The following is a 15028-nucleotide window of genomic DNA, read 5'->3' as shown; positions in this document are numbered from 1 at the left end:
GAAGACTGCTGCACAGGTGACAGAAGTTAATCAGTTTTTCACCCCCAGACAAACTCCAGACAACCCAAGGAATTTGATTGTAACCAACACTTCAACATGCAAGCACTTTGACCCACACCAACAAACCTTTCAGGCATTACCCAGTACCAGGATCTGGTCTGTGGAGAACAGAACAAACCCTGGAGACCAGAAAGAGTTTGTTTTTTTTCTTTCTTCCTTCTTTCAAAAAGAAAAAAAAAAAAAAAAAAAAAAAAAGAAAAAGAAAAAAAAAAGCTGAAAAGAGATGTTGCTCTTGCTGGAAAATCCCTTTTTATTTCTTTATTCTGCCAAATGTTTCAATGCGGGAGCAAGAGCTGGCCTTGGGGAAGCAGCCTGCTATAGAGGAAGAATGACAGGCAGGATTGCTTATTTAGGGAAGGCAGTGGCAGCACAGGCTGTGCAGCAGATATAAGCAAGGCCATATTGTTTTTATTGCTGCTTTAGGAAAGGCTGTATCATTGGGTAAGGAAGTCAGTGAGCAAGCATCAGTGGGAAAGTCAGCAGTAGTTGAGGCTGCATTTGGGCAGAAGGTTGAAAGATGCCAAGGGCTTTGGAGGAAAGAAAAAGCCTCCATTTCCTTGGTATAAAGCTGGTTCAGCTGACTTAGCCTAGATCAGAGCATAGTAGCTCCCAGCTTCCCACACTGAAGACATTTAAGTTTACGGAAAGAGAGAGCCCTTCCCTGCAGAGATTTCCAACTTTGTGCACAGGAGACTGAACGCTGCCAAACTAAGGAGAGCTCACACTGAGTTAGGGTTAGCTGGAAATGGAAAAATTAGAGTCAAACCAGTATATGGCTTCTAGGTATAGCTGTGACACCCTCATTCCTTACAGAAGTGTGGTGGGACTTTCCATAGAAGGATGCTTGGGGTGCTCCTCCCAGGTGACCGCATGCCTTATTATAACACCTATGCAACAGCTGAGTCCTTATGAGACAAATCATAGGAGACAGACTGTTAGCAATAAATCATTTGATACAGGGGTCATATAAGCTTCTATTAACAATGTGTCCTTCTATTTATGTGTTTATATTCTGTCCACAGAAAATGTGATGCTGGACTGATGCTGGATTAGGACAACGTTCTGGCATGAAGACAGCTACAAAGCACAAAATACAAAACAAAGAAACAAACAAAGAACTCTGAAAGAAACAAGAAAAAAAAATCAGCATTCTCTTGGTAGCAACGAGAAGCTCTTTATTTTTCCTCAAGTTTTTCTTTTCTAAAAAAAAAAAGAAAAAATAAGAAAAAAAAAAAAGAAAAAGAAAATTAACTAAGACGTTTGCAGAAATGAGACAAACTTTCTCTTCAGGTGACATTACTCAAGCAAGCATGTTTTATTATATTTAAAGAAAAATAGAGAGATTTGGATTGGGATACAGTATCAAGAGAACTGAGCTACTGTGAATTTTGCAAGAAAAAACCCACAAAAACTCCTTAAAACTGTGAACTGAGAAATGGATGGAAATACCACTTAACCCCCCTGATTACACCCCGTGCATTCTTTAGGAAACAAAACCGTCTTTGCTAATTCTATGATATTAAGGAATGGTTTACAAAATATCTTTTACTATAATCTTTTAAGACAAAAGAAATATTTAATTAGCTGTGATTTTGGCATTTCTGTTCAGAAGTCTTTTTGCACCCCCTGTTTTTAGATAGCATGGATGTATTTGCAGCCAGCAGTCAAGGGCAGGAGAGATTTCTTTCCTTAATAATCTTTTTAATTCGCCACACCCTATAAAATCCTTGCAGGGAAAAGGAATCAACACCACTACCCATATCCTGGTCGATACCTACAGCCTAACAGACAGTAATTATCAAAATAAAGAGGAAATCCCATATTGGGCTATGTAACTAAGCCATTAATCAGAACAACAGAGAATATCTGTGGCACCGCGTTTCTGCAATGGCACAAAGCGTGCCTCCTTGGGTTACACTTTGAACAGGCTATAATCAAAAGAAGAGAAGCACGACTAACTAAGCCCCAGGAAGCTGCATTGTCCCTTTAACCCGCCGTATTCCCCACTTCCCATTAGTACTTAACATTTTTCACTATGTTGTGACTGCTATTATTTCATTTAACACTGGTTAATCTCTATCGGAGGTATACGGAAAACCTCTAGATGATAAGATTGGATGGGCTCCAGCGCTGGCAGGTTCTGAGTGTGCGGGGCGTTCTGTCACGGGGACCGCCTGCCAAGCTGCTCACGGATCAGCCTCTCGCTCAGCTCCCATAGGGCTGTGGCTGTCAGCTCATTGCGAGCCTCGGCCGAGGGCAGGCAGCGGCAGCAGTTGTTGAAGTACATCCCTCCCAGCCCCTCCAGCTCGGCGGCCGTCGCGCAGTACACGGTCGTAGCAGCTCCCTGTTGCTGAAATAACAAAAAAAAAAAAAAAATTGAAAAAAACATTGAAAAAAACCCATATATATATATATATATATATACAAGCATATACGTATGTATATTTATATAGAGAGAAACACAGGTATTTTTATCTCTGTCAATTTGCTTGCTCTCCGCCGGAGCTGTGCGTCTTTAGGAGAGCATCGGTGAAAGCACTGCAACCAAAGCATTGCTAAGGATGCTGCCTGTTTGCCTGCTGGCCACTTACCTACAACACACCCTAATGAGAAGTTATTTTTCCTTTTCATTTGCTCGTAGAGTGACAGAAATAATCCAGAATCTCATTCCCTGATCTCTGTTCTTTTGCTCTTTTTCAATAAGTCCTGGGGGGTAGTGAAAAAAAAAAAGCCCTAAAACCAGAAAAGTAGATCCAAGAAACCAGAAAAGTTAATCCAAGTTTCAAAGCAGCACCTAAAAGCTCCCTTCCAACCCCAAAATACCCCATACTTTGGGCACTGCCGTTTCCTAACCCTGGCACTGCAAACTGACAGGTATATCTATTTTGGTGGGTTGGGTTTTTTTAAGCCTCTCATACAAAATTAACCTGGGCATTCTAATTAAGACCTATCACACAAAGTGCAATCAGGCTTTGTGCCAAACCAGCCCATCTATCTCTGATCTGTGGTTTTGCTGTGGCCATTGTCACTGCTGCCGTGCAGGAATGTTTGTCAACTGCTGCAGGCAGAGAGGCCAGTTCTGCACAGACATGAGCCTTCCCAGTGCTTTCTTTTAATTTACTATTCTCTAAAAAACATTTTCTCAAGTCTTATAATGCTTTAAGAAGCAGGTAGATTAGGATTCTGTGGAGCAGAGAATTTTTTATTTTTTTTTTCCCCTTCTTTATCTATTTTTTTTAACACAAAATGAACTTATGTTATGAACTGGCTTCTCTGAATTTCTCCAACAGAAAGCTGGAGCTGGAGGGCATGTGGACAGCAGTGGGTGCACCCCAGCAATGGGGCACTCAAGGCTGCAAGCACATTGCCAGGAGAGTTGCAAAAAGAACGTGAAACTGGCTGCCTTTGTAAACTGTACTTAAAAATAAGAGGCGAGAGCGCAAAGCAAGACACTGCGCACAACGCTAATTTAAAACCGATAGTTTATCTGGCATCTTGTGATTATTTATGTACATCTTAGTCCTTTCTGTGGTAACTCATTATGGGCTGATAGGAATCAGAATAAAGAAGCTGCCAACTATGATAGAAAGAAGTAAATGAATAGAAATTAGACATTGCCACATTAGGATAATTTAATGGGAAAAGGGAATGAGCTTCAACCTCCTGTGATTTTCCTGCAGTTGTTTTTTTTCCCCCAGCCTTTCAGTGCCACAATCAGGGAAACTCAGGGTGCTGTTTGCAGGTCAGCCTCCAAAAACTCTGCTCTGCATTCTCATCCTTCAAGGGCAGCCTTTCTAAAAAAAAACCTCAGCTCTCTTAATTGAGGTGTCTCAATTTTGTAACAGCAAAGAAAGGCGTATTTGTCTGCAAGATAGGCAGTTTTCTCAGAAGATGGGATTAAGCTGATAATGATGGCTCCACGGCTTAGGAATGATCTCCCATAACAAGGTAAACCAAACTGTCTCTATTAAGGCACATATTTGTCATCGGACCGAAATATTTTTTAAATTACTATAATGCAAAGCACTCCACTTATTAAACCACTATATTTTTTAAAAAAGGAGAAAGTATCTTAAAGGCAGTAGCAGAAATGTAGGAGACTTCTACTAAAGATACTATTAACAGAGAACAATATTATGCTCATTTGAACTATCCTGTAAAGCTCCGCAGCACAGGTATGTTCACTGTATTCAGCTGCTTAGAATGATTCAAAGCCCCCAAAGAGTGTTATTATTAGTTTTTGCAAGCAATTCAACTGGACTTTTATTGGAAAGGTAAAATTAAACTGAAGTGCTCAACGCAGAATGAGAGCCCTTAAGCTATTGCTGTAAAGCATCCATCCAGCTGAGCCAAACTTAGGCTAGCTTGTAGAAAACTCAGCTGATTCATAAAGAAAAGTTTATCAGAGCAGTTCAAAATCCAAACCAAACAATAATTTGTCTTTCCACATGAGTCAAATGTGATCTTCAACAAAATTCTCAGCAGGCAGAAAACGTCCTACAGCATAACGGCAGTGCTTTATACCTCCAACACTGACACAACCTCAACTCCAAAAGAAGAGAATAGTTTTCCCTGTGTGCGTGTAAGATATTTACTTTAAGTGATAAAAGATTATGTGGCTGGAAGCCCAAAGCACTTTATCATGTGATGCCTCCAGTGTTTCACTGAGGACTGGATGTAAGCAATGTGCCATTTGCTTTTTGGCTGTGTATATCTTTACATCTTTCTAAGTGTTTCAATTGTCCTGAGTGGTTTGGTAGAAAAAAGTTCAATTGTTCTCACATAGGAAGAAAAGTATGTCTTCTTTTTATTATTTAAGAGAAATGCAGTCCTATTTATCCCTTTGTTGACAGAGGGAAAAGCTTTAAGTATCAGAGAATAATGGACAAATGTGAACTCATCAAGCCTAGGAGCTTGATGATAACAAAAGCAAGAAATATAGAAGGTAACTCTCAGGTTCCCAAAGCCATTTAAGCATCTAAATTCCTCCGGTGAATGCAGGATCTTAAGTGACTTGCCCAGGGACATAGGGGACTCAATAATGCTCTGGGTTGGGTGGGGTGCTGGGAGGTCCCCATCCCAACAGGACCCAAGGAAGCCAATACTGATTGTGCCAAATGGGAAGGTCCTTGTGCAACTGACCCCTGCTTGGCATCAACCCCCTCAAAAGGGCTGGGGCTGGATAACTGCAGAGCCAATGCACAGCTGGGCTGAGAAAATGCTGAGTTTCTCAGTAAATATTGTTTAGCCCTTCTGAACGCGGTCTTTTGAATGACATCTTTATACACCGGGCTTTATGACAGTTTAATAACAAGTTTTAATTTTTTTGCTCATCAGCTTTCCTGTTCACATATCATCAGCATATGACAGCGGAGGATGTTAGGGAATCTAATTAGTAAACAATTCCATACTGCTGATACAAGATGAAACATTCTTAAACCGATAAAAAGAGCACTTTAATCACTGTTGAATGACTTTCAATGCCAAGCGGTTTGTGCCATGTCAGAACATAATTTGAAGAAGATTAGAGTACTATATAAAAGAATTAATGTTAACAACTTCGTTAAAAAATGTCTTAAACAATGAGCTTGTCAGTTGTCACAGGCTCTCCCTGATCTATTGTGATTAACGTCCCGGCTCCCAACAATTTAAACCAATAAACAATGCTAAAAGCTCCGGGCAACCTAAACATTTTTTTTCCTTATGTCCGTCAGTTGTATATGGTGCTAATCACCCGGGCTGGGGGTCAGCTGCCTTAACCCTAACAAAGCAGCGAGTGGGGATGATGAATACGTGGGATAAAGAATTTGTGAGAAGCCCAACTGAATCTTTAATCATGCCTCAATGCCATTTCCGATCCCGGCAAACGTCTGAAAGCTGCTAGGCAAGCACCACGCCATCAATCTTCCCAGTGTACGTAAAATTACCCAGGAATCTTGTTTTGGATTAAGTTGAAGAGTGTCTTAGTAATAAGAGTTCATCATTCTCCTTTGCAAATCATTTGTCAGTTTTGTAATACAATCTTAAACTGCAGCAGGGTGGGATTTGTAAAGCCGTTGCTGTTTATTTATAGTTGAGGCTCAGAGATCTAAATTATCCATCCTCCCAAAATCCTTTGTTGAAATAAAAGTACTAAGCAGCTACTAGTTCACAGGCATTTATTTCATAACTGTGAGCTATCAATTTGTAACTGATGGTACTGAGTACAAAAGGATATTGGATACCTTAACAGTTAAAGAAGAGGGGTTCCCGATGTACAGCATATGGTAAATCCCTCATTAATATATATAATGCATCTGTTAGTATTCTAAGATACTACTTACATTCCTGATAAGAAAACATATTACACAGCTAATGTTTAGTTTTCAGATTTGTCTGCTTTCAAATGCATGTTTATTTTCTAAGATTAGATCCCTGTTCTGAAGCAGGTTTACGTAGGAAGCATATAAATAATAGAAACAAAGCCATAACTTATCTGTATACTTATCAACTACAAATTAATAAGATCACTCTACACTCTGTTAAGGGCATTGCCTACCAGCGAGGTAGAATCAGCTATTCTGAAAAGGAGTTGTTATTCATTTTATTACAAAAAAATTAAGTATTAAGGCCCGTTATCTGGGTAGCCTGAGGTGAAGTTTAACACGGTGCATCTTAAATGATGGCCGGTGGAGGGAGGTGAATTCACAATGACACAGGAGGAGAGCAGTTGTGACAAGGTCCAGACTCAAGGCGAGCAGCTCCAGAGAAATAAAAAGCCAAGTGCTTCCTAACAACTCTTCAGGCTTTTACTGTTAACCACCTCAGGACTACTAGACCAAGCAAACACAGCCCTAGCACAAAAATTCCAGCTCAACACAACAGCCTGCGCATCACTGATAGTGGAACCACTCATTACGCAGTAGCATACTGCAGCGCATGGGCTCTCCCACCCTTTGCTGTGCCCCTGGGAAGCACCCTAGGGTTCAGATCCAGGCTAGAGCAGGGTCAGTTTGCCTGATATCAGGGAGCTGCACTAGGAATACACTTGTTTCCATTTGGGATCTCAAGCAACTAAGTTTTAGCCTCATACAGGAGATTATAGGAGAACAATTTGGTTCCTGCTGCAGTCCTCTTACTCAGAGCAATCCCAGATGCACTGTTATCTTCTGAGTAACACTCACAGTATGTGTGTGCTATTCTCCTGTAAGAAAATTGGATTCCCTGATGGTGGTGGTTTTTTTTCAGCAAGGAAATATGAAATTGAGACCTGCCTTTGCTCGTTTGGGTGAGTATGATAAACCAAAATCACAGCTGCAACTAAGAAAAATAAAACTTTGGAAGCTGCCAAATATGATTCAATAAACAAATCAGGCGCAGTTGACTTCAGGTCCCATCTCCACCCAAGTGCCAGCAGGAAAACGTGACCTGAACTGACTCTGTAATTACAGTCTTTTCAAAGGTCTCACTGAACCACATCTAAACCAGAGATTCTCAACCACCTCCCCTTCCCCCAGCACCACATTTAAACCAGCAAAGCATCTCTTAGAAGATAATACAACGAATAAACCCAAATCTGTAAGGTCTGCTTTTTCTTCCTCTGATGTATTCCTTTTTCAATTAATTCCCAACTACAAAGACTCAAAACTCTAACAGCTTCTCTACTTGCAAGGCATAGTTGGTTTCAAGCTGTAACTTTTCTTAGTGTCATTAAGACCTTTACACATTTACAGTATTCTTTACATACATTATAGAAGATAAATGTGCTATATTCTTTGAGTAAGGGAACTGCAGTAGTTCATGAAAGAGGATTTGTTTTCAGCTGCTGAGGCATTAAGACCTACTGATTATTTCAACTACTCAATATATGCAGCTATATTTAACTTACATTCTGGGTTTTAACTTTGCAAAAGAAAATGTGTCCACTGTAATAAATGTATTTTGATAATGCACCATGTTGTTTGTGTTATGCAACATCCCATATGTTCTCAATTATGGCAGTGATAGGGCTTGGAAGCTTCCCACCTCCAGCATCCAGTGTCAAACAGATTGTCTGCAACAGTCACTCCATGGGAAAAGGAGAAGTACAACACATCAAGGCAGGAGCACTGGGCTGGTGTTCTCATTTCAGCCTTTACTTCCCAAGTGAACTTGGATAAATGGCTTCAACTCCAGGTACCTCACTCTTCCCACCTGTTTGTTAAATGCGAGAGTACTGACGTTTACCCACCTCACAGGGGCGTTGTGAGGACTAGTTCACGTTTATGGACTGCTTCCACATCTCCTGTTGAAAAGCACTGTTTGTACTATAAACCATTGTTAAAATGACTAGAAGAAGATTTAAAATGATGTTGGCATTACAGCTGATAAAAATGTAAGAACCTTTGGAAAATCATGCAGATCTTTCTGTATTGTATAAACTTCCTTCTTTAACCTGTGAAGTTTTCTGCTACAACAGGCTCCATGCTGGTATCCTCTCATCTATTTGTTTTTGCCCAGCTCAATGAGATTTTGGTCAAACACTACTAGCCAGAGTACCACTGGGGACTCCATGAATGGTTGCTTTAGAGGTAACCAGACCCTGAAAGCAAGAGCAGTGGGTTCATCCCACTGTGGCATACCACATTGCCTAACACAGGACTCTAACATCTGAGCTGCCTTGGGAAATCCTTCAGAAGGGCCCACATTTCCTATCTGGAATTGTATGTGCCAGCCTTTGACAGACATCTCAGATAAAACCACCTCACGTTTAAGGCAGCTGCAGACATGTAGGTTTATGCAATGCTACTGCTCCTTCTGCAGCACCTGGGTGGGAGTTGGGTCCCACAGGCAGCTCCTTATTCCTTACTTTGTTCTCACTGAAGTTCATAATCAGTTACTGAAAACTGCTTCAAGCCTGACAAAGAACCATCTTAACCTTCAAAAACTTCAGTGAAGCATATGGCTTTTCCTTGCACAACCAGCATTTCAGCAGCATGCCCCATGGGCTGCTCACCGGCCTTTTACCAACACCGCATTTCCTCACTGATCGCTTCTGAATTCTCTTCTCCTGCCCACTGAACTCCTGTTCACACCCAATTTACACTTTCAAGACATCACTGCTCCACTGAAGTGGCAGTTTTGAACACTGCATGCAAATTGCTACCATCTAGCATTGCTGCTCCTTTCTTCTCACTGTGCCATGACGTACAGAGCAGTGGTGTGACACCACGTGCTTCTCTTCATGCCTAGATTTGGGAAAACCTCACATGGGGTTGGGATCACGTTGGTCATATGATGCTGCTGTCCTTTGCTTCTCTGTCCCCAGTGGGAAGCAAAGAGTAGGCCAGAGATAGCCAGAGCCCCAGAGCATCCATCCCTGCAGCACCTCTGAATCTCTACCACTCACTTTTTGAGACTATGTTGATACAAACAGGTCCCGTTATGACTTGTTGACCAATGCCAAAAATGGAAACCCTATAGAGGATATTGGAAATCTCTCTGAAATATGTACTCTGCCAGCTAAGCCACACTCTTCCAGGCAGGTTAATTTGAAGAGTTGGGCCAACAGGTTGTTAACTGTAGATGTATCCTGCCAGAATAGATATGCTGCTGTAAGTCAGTCATCAGAATAGGACTGCCTGGTGTTCAGATACATGTACATGAGAATTTGATGAAATTGCTTCTCTTCTTAACTTCTGCTGACATGAAATGTTTTACTTTATTGCTGTACCTAACTTTAATTATAGACATACTTTATATAAATGTATGTACGCATACAGTTCTGTATATGTTGTATATACTTACATAGCTTTTTAATACTAATTCTAGTCAAAATTTAGAGTCTTTTCAAATGCAGTATTGCAATGAATGTCATCATAATAATGACATTGTGCTTCCTCCTTCATTGCACAGATCTTTTTTTAGACCAACTTTGACTTTAGATACAAGTGAAACAATCCCACAAAACACAACGCTTTTTAAGCAAGTGACCTTTTGGGACAAATATTTAACAAGCTATTTGTTTCAGTTTTAAAGATAAAGAAAGACTGTTTCTCATCTGCTGACATATAAACACACGCACACACAAAAATTTCAGTAATACAATGCATTGAAAAACCACAGGGTGTGATGATCGGGACGTATCACGGTAAGAAATTAACTAATAACTCTGTCTTCCAGAAACTAATTAAGGGAATGTATTTTGCAATAATACAGATCTAGCAAACAGGCCTCTAATGTCTAGGCTTAGAGATGTAAGCCAGGCACTCCTGTATTATGTATGTGTGATTTTCATAGATAGCCTGCTGTAAAGTGTGCCCTGTTAGTGCATCTTTCAGGCTCAAAGACACTTGCCTTGTTAATATTTCATTTAGTACATACTGTAGAGTCTCATTTATATTACTTCTATAATTAATGGTGATAGCTTAGGCACTGCCTTTACAAGGAGAGATCCCTGTATGTTGGTCGATGGATAATGAGAAACAATAGATATTTCATTCACCAGCAGCTTGTTGCTAGTTAGTAGGAAATTATCGTGTGTACTGTTGCTTTAATTGCCAGGGTAAATAATGCTGCCGCTGTGTTAGTGAACATTTTAAAGCACTTGATGCAAATAGAATAGAAACAAAACAAAACAAAAAATTACCTTTATTATGCTACACCTTAGCATAGGGAGTTAAAAAGGTCTTCAAACATTTGCGTTCTATCATGCAAATATATCTTAATATGCATGTGCTGACTATTCAACTACTGTATTTTAGGAAATACAATTATGCTGCCTTTCTCTTCTCCTATGTAGACTGTAAATAACTGTAGATCTTTCTCTTGTTTTCCTATGTAAATATATGTAAATACTAACAAGCTATGCATGCTGATATTCTAGGCAATTTCAGGTACTTTTATAATCTGAAGGCATGTACTTGAACTGGTTTGTTAAAAAAAAAAAAAATCACTTCTCTCAAACCCTTTAAAGCTCATTAGAAATTAAAGATTTCTTACTAGACTGGTTCATTCTATCTCAGTTGCTTGCTTTTTCTTTTTCTTTTTTTTTTCTTTTTTTTTTTTTTCCTGCTTTCTCAGCGCTACCTCCCAAGACCTGCTCTCACGGATGCACACTTAGGGTTGTTTTTTCCCACCTCAGGATGTGAATCCTTCCCCTGCCAAGTATGGGCTACATTCAGACCCAACACCATCCCTGCTGATAAACCTCAGTGGTGGCTTACCGGCTATCAATGGGGGAGAAGCTCATCTATCTCCTTTGCACCCATCTCTCATTCTCCGTGTTGTTTTCCATTCTGTTTTCTCACCCTTTAATCCATCAAGGTAAGACCTAACCTGGGCACTGAGTTTTGGGGCAGATCCATCTCTTTGGCCATCTTTTTGCTCTCTGTCTGCCCGCCATCCGGCCACTTGTCTTTCTGTTTGAACACCCTCTTTATGTTTCTTTTCTAGCATGCTTTATGACTTCGACAGACTGCAAAAATAATTTGATAAATAGTTTGATAAATTTCCCCATCTCTTCCCTCCAGCTCTGTAACACTGTTTATGGGAGCCTTTCAATTGAAGGAGCGTGAACAAAAATGAAATTACCTGAGCTTATAAATCAAGTCATCCCCTGCATACAAACTTGGTGGAAAGGTTTCAATTTAGCACTTTTCCCTATTTTTGTTGTTGGCGGTGTTATTCTTGCACTAAATGAACATTCCTGTGTAGGAATAGGTAAGAAGAATAAAAGAGACATGTTTATCTCCCGCTACAGTAAGGTGAAAGAAAAATCCCCTCCACATTACCTATGAAAACTAAATGCAATGGCAACTTTTTAATCGAAAGAAAACAGCTCTCATGTTTGAAGAGGCTTTTTCCAGAGGAGGTGCAGATGAATAAACACAATAATTGACCAGATCTCCATGACTTTTTAAGTTCTCAGCCTTAACTCGGTGTCTCAGGAAGGTCTCTTTCCAGTCCTTGAAGACTCTTTTAAGATGAATGCTTAAAAAGCCAGGATGACATGGGCATTATGTTCGAGTGCAAGCTCTACTATTCTTTAATAGAGGGCGTAGAAATGGTTCATAGGATTATTATCTTTCTACAGACAAAACCCATTACCTTCACACTAGGAGGGAAAAGCTAGTTTTTAACTTATATAAAATGGAATCAATTATCAATATCTTTGCACGGTTTCCTGGCTCTGCTGGAGAGCCGCGGAGCACCTCTGTTACATTGCAGCCAGTGCTGAGCACTGAGCCATTTGCAGAAGGGCTCCTCCCAGCTCCTTGTCACACCTCTCCTTTAGTACCATCACATCTGCAGAAGCCAAACATAAGTGGAAGTGATTTGTATGCAGGGCTTCCACCCTGAATGTCACAGGAGGAGACAGGAAACGCGTTTTCAAGCTCTTCTTGTGGCTATTGTGATTTTAAAGTTCTTCCCAGTAAAGAGTGAACAGGTGAATAAAAAGCAGCTACCAATGCAATGTCAAAGGAAGTGGCAAACAGCAGCATGGGTCAGAGCATCCATGCAGCATGCAGTCTGGGTGTGGAGAAAAGCGTGCCTCTGCCACACAGCCCTACCCATCCAGCCTCTAAATAACCCTCTCATTGGCCACACCAGTGGCTATTCGTGGGCCATTAGGAGGAAAGGAAAGCTAGTGGTGTTTTTATGATGAAAAAATCCACATACACCCTTACTTCTTCAACTATTCCAAATAAAACTCTTCCTTCTTTCACCATACAACAACTAATCAACTCCAACTCCGTATCTCTCAGCAGAGGGATTGCTGAGCTACACCCACAGCCACATGCAAACTCATACACATGTTCAGATGTAGCATTTGCAGTATATATAACACATAATACTTTAGAAGCCAGTAATGGTGCTTGGGAAGGAAATGTTCATTATTAAACCCTTATCTGTTTATCCCATTCATGAGATCTGATTCTACAAAGCGCATAATGATAAATGACACATTTGCAAATTATCTTCTGAGTACTGATGAGAAATCAGCAACCTGCGAGTTACCATGACTTTGAATGAGTACACTCCACTGCAAGTCTCGTTTGCTGAGATGCCTGCCAAATGAGTGCATTAGTATATTAGGAATCTAATAAATTGACTAACAAGCATTTGATGAAAAATTGCTGTACCATCCATTACATTTTCATCATGGCCAACAAGGCTAACAGGTTTGGGGCAGTGCAGGCATGGCTGCTGAGAACAGAGATGTTCCCACTGTTTACCTAGCAGGGAAGGAGCAGGGGGACACTGCCACTGTTCAAGAACCTGAGGCTACTTTCACGTTTGCAGTGTGAAAACTTCTAGCTTGTTAATCAAGATCCCACAAACATGAGGCTAAAGGACCAAAAATGCTTTGACTACACTCATGTTCTGCAGGTAGGCACTGCGTTGCTTAGCATGCAATCAAATTAGTTTCAGGAGTGACTTAGAGCCCTGCTTCTAATTCAAGGTCCTAGTGGAAAAATTATAAGGAAAGAAGTAGTCTTTCACACAGCCCTTAACCTATGTTGTCCAGCACAAGCCGCTCAGTTTCTAGAGTGATAAAAAACACCCTCCTCCTCCAAACACCCTCCCTTGACCAGGAAGGCCCAAGAGCTCGACATTTACACCCATAGGACTCACAGCCCCACAGCGGGGTGACTGGAAGCACTGCCCCATTAGCAGCCTGAGTTTGGCTGCTGTTCCCATACAAGGCACAGAGGCTCTGTGGGTGCTCTCAGAGCTCCGGACAGGGCTGGTCAGTACATGACAGATGACAGCTACGCTCTCACCTGGCAGAGCCTGTGCAAGTAACTTATGTATTTTCAGGTTAATTAATTCTAGTAAGAGCAATATACCCTTACACTTGAGTTTCAGAAATCTCCTGCACACTGCTTAATTTGTTTAAAGTGGAGAGGAACCCAATTCATTACAAACGCACATTTATCGTCTGCTGACAAATCCCAGTAAACACTTTAAAGCTATGCACGTGCAATAAAAGCTGCTTCTCTATCTACCAGAAATGCACTTCTGCTTTTACCTGACACATTTGCAAGTTTCCCCAACTCTGTCAACAGTGGCTCTCCAGTTTTGTTTAGCTTATCATCAACAGACCCTGCTTTTGTGAGTGGACAAGTCATTTGAGTGTGCACCACAGTTATAATGGCCTGACTGACAGCTCAGCCAGATAAACACGGGAGAATAACAGACGTAGGAACAATCTGGGTATTCATTTTGTCCGTTCAACCGGGTTGAAAGGATTTGCCAGCCAAGGGCACAACACTTCAGGCTAATTTGCTCAGCCAAAGCACTGCCAGAGCGTAAGGCTGCAAGCAGATGACTGATGCTGGGGAGATCAGCGTTCCTGGCTGAGGTACTTATTATTCACCTCTGCCTCATGGGAAATGAAAGCACTATTTATTCAAAGCATCCATTTGAAAAAGAAAAACATATAGAAATGAACTTTCTTACAAAACTTGAACCCTTCTCATTGCTTCCTTGCTTCTGCATAAATTCCATCTTGTTGTGTCCATAGCATTCTGTACACTGCAACATTTTGCTCCTTCCATGCTTCTTCCTTTCCCTTATGTCTTTTCCTCTCTTCACTCCTGAATACTGGCCATAGCCTTGTCTCCTGCTCCACATGTTTTTGCTCCTGTGTCTGACAACAAGCACCTACCCTTCTCTGTTCATCTCCCATTTTAATGCTCGAGCCCATTCAGCTACTAAGTACTCTGTGCTACTTATGGACATGTTTTAGTGGGCCATATTGGTCACCACCAAGTGGACGGTCGGATTAAATGGCCTTAGAAGTCTTTTCCAGCCTTAATGATCCTAAGATCTTGGAGAATGACCTGTTCCCACAGTATCTCACATTTCAGTGGGTGCTCCCATCTACTCCCTTATGCTCAAAGCACTTTTCAGAGGCCATCATTGGCCCCTTGCACGTGCTAGCAGGGCCACATCCAGCACCACAACCGAGCAAGGAAAGCTGGCAAATTATGCTGCAGTGCTT

The 15028-nt window shown here is 41.1% G+C and overlaps 2 protein-coding genes across 2 annotated transcripts in view; one reads left to right on the top strand and one right to left on the bottom strand.

Annotated features, from left to right (window-relative positions):
- The window catches only part of MAF (MAF bZIP transcription factor), a 698813-nt gene extending 687790 nt beyond the window's left edge, over positions 1 to 11023 (top strand). The window contains exon 3 of the mRNA XM_015874120.2: positions 1083 to 11023. The gene's annotated coding sequence lies outside the window, so the exon portion shown is untranslated. The remainder of the gene's footprint in view (positions 1 to 1082) is intronic.
- WWOX (WW domain containing oxidoreductase) overlaps positions 1352 to 15028 on the bottom strand; it is a 437105-nt gene continuing 423428 nt past the window's right edge. Inside the window, exon 9 of the mRNA XM_015874118.2 lies at positions 1352 to 2410. Within this exon, the coding sequence (XP_015729604.1) occupies positions 2222 to 2410 (189 nt within the window). The 3' untranslated portion in view covers positions 1352 to 2221. The remainder of the gene's footprint in view (positions 2411 to 15028) is intronic.

This window comes from Coturnix japonica, chromosome 11 (assembly GCF_001577835.2).
Source record: "Coturnix japonica isolate 7356 chromosome 11, Coturnix japonica 2.1, whole genome shotgun sequence".
Lineage (NCBI taxonomy): Eukaryota > Metazoa > Chordata > Aves > Galliformes > Phasianidae > Coturnix > Coturnix japonica.
This window is presented reverse-complemented; position numbering and strand designations above follow the sequence as displayed.